General features: G+C 34.0%; 1 protein-coding gene across 2 annotated transcripts; it reads right to left on the reverse strand.

Annotated features, from left to right (window-relative positions):
- Positions 1-292: 292 nt before the first annotated feature.
- On the reverse strand, positions 293-6009 carry LOC145048109 (putative serine/threonine protein kinase IRE). 2 transcript variants are annotated; one of them, XR_013682708.1, is made up of 11 exons: positions 5179-5371; positions 4918-5010; positions 4399-4566; positions 4205-4285; positions 3317-3583; positions 2868-3235; positions 2375-2445; positions 1402-1494; positions 1243-1335; positions 753-881; positions 293-672 (listed from the first exon to the last, which is right to left on the reverse strand). XR_013682708.1 is itself a non-coding variant. In XM_078996529.1 (7 exons), exons 1-7 carry the CDS (start codon positions 5809-5811, stop codon positions 3479-3481), a joined length of 609 nt encoding a protein of 202 aa, XP_078852655.1. In that variant the 5' UTR covers positions 5812-6009; the 3' UTR covers positions 3316-3478. The 2 variants fall into 2 exon arrangements, 1 of the variants encoding a protein (XP_078852655.1); XM_078996529.1 differs by lacking the exons at positions 293-672; positions 753-881; positions 1243-1335; ... (2 more) ...; positions 2868-3235; positions 5179-5371 and adding exons at positions 5397-5489; positions 5646-5709; positions 5807-6009 and having other exon boundaries at positions 3316-3583.
- Between the last annotated feature and the right edge of the window lie 1862 nt (positions 6010-7871).

Raw genomic sequence — 7871 nt, forward strand, 5'->3', positions numbered from 1 at the left:
ACGCGCGGTTATGACACACAAAGCGTATCAAGGAAGGCCCTGTCATATAGGAAGACGACACGCATTTTCGTGTCGTAACATTACGACATGCATGTTTATGACACGCAATGCGTATTAAGGAACCCCCTGTCAAGAAAGGCCATGTCATAAATGAAGATGACACACATTTTTGCGTTTCATAATTTTAAATGTTAAAAAAATATAATTTACAGATTTACTAATTTTCAAATTAAATTTGTCTTTAATGTCTCATAACAGAAAATAAAATACCATATACAAAAAATACAATCCATTGCAAAAAATTTATTGTCATCCAAATAACAAACTTTATTTCATATTCATACATATGATTACATTATTCATTAAAAAAACATATACCTACATCTTCCCCTAAAATGTTATTACATGATGTTGGCCACTTCATTGATGGATCAGCTAGAGGAAAACCAACAACTACCCTAAAATGTTCCATGATGTGCCGATACTCATGTCCTGTAACTTTGAACATTTAATAAAGTAAAATACCTCCTAAAAATAAAATTGCACAAGAAACAACACATCATAATGAGAAATTACTGTCATGAATGGAAGAAGTACACTATAAATTTGTTTTACCAAGAGTGGCATGGAAGATCAGGTGCTACAAAGTTTGTCCAAGTTGCCTAACAAAGACTGCATGCAAACCAAAATATACATACACTATAAATTTAATTACCATACAAATCGTATTCATACATACGAGTTTGTTTTACCTTTTTTTGCCTCATATCCATATTTTTTTTTATTCTTTTTAGCCATGGAGTGTTGGTGTTTTCTTTTCTCTCGTTCAATCAACCATTTGTTTTACTTTGAAGAATTAACAATTTCCCTACCTGTTGACTCTGCATCAAATAGAAAAAAGTAAGTCAAACAATATAGTCAATGGTCAATACCAACTACAAGTTTTTACTGAAGTAACCTGACACCATAAATACTTTGGTTTAATGAACAGGAACATGTATGTATAAAAATCGCAATTGAACTACTTTGGTCTAATACCTCCATTTCTACTAAGTGTCCAATCATTGTTTGTGAAGGTTGAAGACCTTCAAACAAAAACTCCCAACAATGTCATTAATGTGAATCTTAAGAATAGGAAACTATTGTAGTTCATGCACTAGACAACTATGGGTGATCTGAAATATTTCCCAAATATTTATTTATTCTGAATTATAAAAAAAGAAAAAGAAAAAAAGATAATACCTTTACTAATGCATTGTATACAAGTCTAGCACATTGAAGACAATGATCCAACAACCGAGCTATTTGTCTTCGAACCAAAACTTGTAGTGGAACCTATATATATATTTATTAAAGGGTTAAATTATTAATATAAATAAATAAATAAATAAAAATTTAAACCTCTGGCATGAATAAAGCGGATCTAGGACCAGTTGCATTGTGGATTGTAGTGCGGATGTCTTGATCAGTGAATCTCTCAAATGGATCTACTTCCTGTGACAATGACATATGAAATATATATATATATATATATATATATATATATATATATATATATATATAGAGAGAGAGAGAGAGAGAGAGAAATAATAATGAACGTGTTTCTAAATATTATTATTGGGAAAGCTGTAATGAACACGTTTCATATGCTTTTTTAAATGGGATCCTTCTCCCTCTCCCTCTCCCTCAGGTAATTTCCTCTTCAAACCTGATCCTCCAGATATAATAAAACATAAGACTATCAATCTATAACCTCAACAATAAAAATAAAACAAATTATTATTAAAATCAAATAATGATAATACAAATTGTGGGACAACATGGTCTTCTTCTATGATGACATATAAAGCAGCCCTATTACAATATTACCCTTGTGGGACAGCAGGGTCTTCTTCTATGATGACAAATTGTGGGACAGCAGTACATGACTAAATGCATGTAGATAGATAAGGTTGTTTCTTTTTTACTTAATAAAATCAAAATGACTTGTCGGGCTAAGTGAAAGGTTGGTCACTTTATGTATTAAGACCCTCCCTATTACAATATTACCCTTGTTTATTTTTTTAATTTTATTCAACTTTTGACAACCTCATGAAAAAGGCACTATCGATCTCGTTTTTTTTCCAACGTTCATAGAATTTTAAGCAAAATGTTGGCATCTATTTACCTGTTGCTGTTTGTTTTAGAATTTGGAGAGAGAGAGAGAGAGAGAGAGAGAATCTTCATGCCTTTATGTCAAAGGAGGGCGTGAAAAGACAACCCAGTTACCATCTTAAGCAATTAGTGGTCCTAGACTAGTTTTGGACTCCAGAGGCAAAAATGGTCTTTTATGCTTATTATTATTATTATCCGTTTGAATTATTTAGACCATTACCTGCAGGTGGAGATGGTATAGGAGTAGTGGGGGACAATATATTCTCCTCCTTGGATCATTCTTTGTAATACCTTGAAAAGTTCAAATTAATAGTTACAAAAGACCCGTGAATGTGATAGTGAAAAATAGTTACTAATCAACCTCTATATAGTTGCAAAGTTTAGTTGTTAAACCCTGATTCATGTAAGAATCAAAAAAGAAATATTGTTACACAATCAATAATACAAATCAATTAGCTATCAAAAGCCCTAATTTCAGAATGGAAGAAAATGATGAAGAACAGAAACAAAATCAAATGAAGTTGCACAAGGTGAAATATTACTATATTAGCCCATAGAATGGAAGAAAAAGATCAATCAGTTAGCTATCAAAAGCCCTAATCAGTTAGCACCTCTGGATAGAAGTGTCCTGATGGCCTTTTGCAAAGGTGAAATACTACTATATTAGCCCATAGAATGCTGGGAATATATTATATGGAGCTGAGATAACATACCTTTCTTGAAATCCCTTCTGCTACTTTAGTTTTGGTAAAATCACAAGCATCAGAGAGGGTATCCTATCCATGTGAAAAGCAGAGCTCATATACATGTTGAGGTTGAGCAGGACTACCTCCAACTTCATAATGACCCTCCATGGGATTTGGTAGGAATTGGAATCCATGGATTGGTGTTTAAAGTAAGTAAAGTAACCTAAAACTTTGGATTGGTGTTCAAAGTAACTTGCAGTTTTGCATATTATTTTCCAAACCAAATAAATAATATACTGATTATAAATTAAATTAAAAAAAACATTCTCCATAGCAGCCAAAGATGGAATGTTTGCACCTGCCATTCGGTCCATAGACATCATCTGCGTTTTCTCCTGAAATCAATAACATAAGAATTAATAGTAAGTCAACATTTAACTATTATTTTAATTATTGATATGAAAGAGCTCACTGACATGCTGGAATTTAAAAGCCCAACCCCCAGTACCATGTTGTTGCTCAATGGATAAAGTCCAAGCATTCGGGTCCCCACCATGTTGTTGGGAAAATTCATCAGCCCAGCCATCTGCACGGGGCCCGGGCCCCGGCCCGGGCCCCGGCCCGGGCCCCATGACTTGCTACTCCCCCCAATACTGATCCATCTCTGCATATCTACCAGGCATGTGCTCCCTAACCAATCCCCCATGATTATTGATCTCTAAAGAAGATAACAGAGCATTCACCTGAATAAGTATTAATGTATGTATTCAGTTCATCTATTAAGATTGTATCTTAGGTAGGTCAATAGAGTAGTTGTAGCTACTCTAATTTTCATGGTTTATAGAACACGTTGTGATTTCATCTTTAATAGCCCTGCCAAATGTTTTTATTTGAATACTTAATTACCAAGCAACCTTTCACATTACAGAAAATGATAAGAACACCAAGCATGTTCATGTCACTAAACGTGGCCTTAGCTTATTACAATAGAATTGGTTGTTGTTGTTGTTGGAAAGAAGAATATTTGATTTTTAGCTAACTTTCCTAATTCCTAGTTTAATTCTCTTGTTTATATGTAAAATCTTCATCAACTTTTGCTTATCTAATAAGGTTGTTCCTTCCTTGAGTCATAACATGGAACGTGACCATATCAACCTTTTTATTGGTCAAGACTCAAGACCATATCAACCTTCAAGGCTGTTACATCTTACTCATATAGTGATCAATAATGTGTGTATATATAGAAAAAGTGTAGGTTGTGTCATCATACCTTAAAGGAGCGTATATATAGAAAAAGTGTAGGTTGTGTCATCATACCTTAAAGGAGCGTATATATAGAAAAAGTGTAGGTTGTGTCATCATACCTTAAATGAGAAATTACTGAATGAGTAATTCACATTGAGAGTTAAAGCACCAAATTCTGCCAGGTTAACACATTCATCACCCTGTTTAATCACACAGCCAAATGATTAAGGATTACAAAAGAAACCAGGTATGTGCGTGTGTCTGCATGTGTGTGTGTGTGTGCGCAAAAGGATGCATGGATATGAGATCATACCTCTTCCTCTAGCATATTGCCAAAAGAAATATCACCTAATGTGCTGCATGTATCAGACATATCATCAAAATCGCTGCCTCCATCAACATGCTCATCTTTTGGATTCCAAATATACCGGCTCATGAAATAACTCGTGTCCAGAGTCTCAGTAGATGGTATGAATGTCGCCTGATTGAAACATACCCGCATACAACTCAACTCAACTCAACTCTTATAAAACAACTTTTTTTTTCTTAGAATAAAAGTTGAAAATAGATGAAGTTATCTTCTGCCTTGCAAGTGTGTCCCAGTGGATATTCTTAAAGAAATGGTGCGTCTTTACCTGTTTGTTTATCATTAATAAGTCCAGCATATTATTTATCAATTAACTTCCTACCTCTTTGCCTTTTCTTTATATATATATATATATATATATATATATATATATATATATATATATATATATATATATATATATATATATATATATATATATATAAAGTAATTCAATTTTTTTAAAATTAAAAAAAAGATGTTTACCTTGATATGGCTATCTGGACCAATCAACAAGTTGTATGGCTTCAGGTCTCGGTGAATGATATTGAAAGGATGTAAATAAGCCAGTGCAAGAACCTAAAAGCAATCAAAAAAATATGAAGTTGGAGAAAAAAAGACCAAATTGCCTGTAAAAGCAATCTACTTTTCAATACCAATATGAATGAAGATCTACTTAGTGTTTACCCATAAGAGTAGAAAACAAAGTACATTGGTTATACCAGAAAAGAGAAGGAATAAAATTACAAGTTGTGCAATATAGACACGTGTCATGTCTTCTTCTAAGCAACCTAGAGTTCTCCGCAAAGAGAAAAGATATCCTCCATTTAAAAACTCCATTACCAGATATAGATTTTCTTTGCATGTGAATGAGTAGAAAAACCGAACCTATGTCAAAACAATTTAATTAACGAATTCAAGTTACACAAACACGGTTTAACCAATTTTTTTTATTTTCTTCTCACCACAAAAGGATTTCGAACTGATATAAGTATATCATGTTCTAACAAAATACTTTCAACTGCATTTTTACGAATCATATCAGCCTTCTTCAAAACCTGCAATACTTTTTCCAAAATAACTTCTTTTAGTAAGTAAACACGGACTAAGGGACTCTGCTTATATTTTACTTAACATGTTAAGCACTTATAACTGTTTCATTTTTTACTTAATGATCTGGACATAATTTAATTGAGGGTGTATGAAGCCCTTACCTTTATGGCAAATACATCACCAGTTGCCCTTTTTTTGGCTAGAAAAACTCGTCCAAATGTGCCCCTGCTAATTGGTTTTATAATCAAACAACCAAATCATCAAAAGGAACATACCAATTGATTATATAGATAGCGTGTGTGTACATATTAGTATTAATTACCTCATCCTCTAGCATATTGCTGAAAGAACTTCACCAGTGTTCACAACATGTTGATGTAAACAACTTAGGATATCAAAAGCTTATCCCACATTTTTAACTGAAAGACTTTGTCATCAAATATCTTGCAAAGAAATATATCAATCAATGAATGGAAACATAATCTACAATAATAACAGCCATATCACACATAATTTTTGAAACAGAATCTGTTGATAGAACTCATTACACGTAAAACCAAAGTACAAATTTTCTGCTATGCAAGAGATCATTAATAAGTTTTTTTGTTTAATTACTAGGTTTGGATAGATCACAGATCATGTTGTATTCCATAAATGTGGCATTCAAATCTCATTGCCACCAAGTGTTATTAATAGTTAACTGAAATGAAATATTACCTTATCAGAAATGTTCTTGTTAAATGATCTCCACATACACTTCATCTTTACATGATAATCTGAAAGCAAAATTACAGAGATAAAGAGAACAAATATCAAAAAGTCATCTTGATTCATACACTGGAAACATGAGGATGATAATGCATTATCAGGGATGATTATGTCAATTTGTCATTAGGATTTTCTAAGCCAAAGCCTTAAAATGGTAAAACCCAAAGGCATTCGACAATAAATTTCAAAAAACAAAGATGTAGGGAGATTTTGTAACGAAATGTTTTAGAATTTTTTATCTATACAATGTCAGAGTATAATTGTTAGAGTATATGAGAATCAAGAATGGAAATACGATTCTCATTCTCATTTCTATTAACGAAAAATAGCTAAAAGAAATCTTATTTACCTTTGCTATGAAATACCAAATCGATTAGCTTGGAGAGGAGCACGAACGAAGAATAGTTATCGTTTATAACTAATTTCCTGATGGAATTAGACATGATTGATTCTCGCTTTGCCTAAAAACCCTAGCTTTCGTGGCCCTTTAAGCAGCAATCCTTCGATTTCAGTGACAAACGAGACCCAAACACTTTGATTTCAAATCTATGGCCTGGTGACCAGAAACCCTTCGATTTCAATAAGATCCAAAACCCTAGTTCCAGAAATAGTCGATTTTGTGGCCCTATGAATGTAAAGTGTTCGATTTTTATGAGAAATGAAGCAATAGAGATCGATCTATGGAGGATGTGGGTCGTTCTTTGAGGGGTGAAAAAAAACCTAGTTTCTTAGACATTGTGAGGATGGGGTTTTCTAATTTTTAGATTCCTGCAAGGTATTAAGGAGGGGGCACGATGTTTGATGAGATCGATAAGGAGGTCAGGAGTGGAGGAGAAGCGGATCAGAGAGCAGAGAGAAGGAGGGAGAGGGGAGAAGATGAAAGATAGAAAGAAGGTAGAAGACAGATGTTCAAAATTTTGGGGATTTCGTTTCCCCCTCTACTGAACGCGCGTTTCCTTAAAATTATAAAGCGACAGAGGATGCGCGTTTAAAATAAAGCGCCCTCCATGTTTTTTTTCTTGAGACAGTAATTTAAGGGCACACAATAATGTGTGACGTAAGTCCTTAAATTTTTGAAGAGATGACGTTTTTTTAATGTCGCTCTCTTTTGCATAACATAAATCTATAAGTGCCGTGGTTTGCGCGTCGTTAAAGGGTATTTTTCTTGTAGTGCCTCCACCATCACCACCAAAAACTATTGTTCAAGTTTCGGTGCCATCACCACCAAAAACTACTGTTCAAGTTTCGGTTGCACCAATTCCTCCATCTCCTACAACTCAAACTACTACCATTGTTCGACCACCTCCACCTGTCAGCTCAATACCCTTATCTACAACCCCATTACCACCTCCCATTTTTTCCCAAGCAACTATCACCTCTACACCGGTCATCCTTACCACAACCGAATCTCCAGTACAAGTCAACACATCTGATGTGGGGGCAAAGACTGAAGATAATCCTAAAATTACAACCGAGCGTATTTCCCTAACTCATTCCAGTGAATCTGGTCCAGTTCTTGGAGGCACTGATTTTGAATTTGATTCAACCTACTACAGTCCATACAGAATTCCAAGTGATGAAGGTGAAGTTGCTCCGGTAACCAAGCAACAACTGAATAG

The sequence above is a fragment of the Lactuca saligna genome, chromosome 1 (assembly GCF_052625555.1).
Source record: "Lactuca saligna cultivar CGN05327 chromosome 1, ASM5262555v1, whole genome shotgun sequence".
Taxonomy (NCBI): domain Eukaryota; kingdom Viridiplantae; phylum Streptophyta; class Magnoliopsida; order Asterales; family Asteraceae; genus Lactuca; species Lactuca saligna.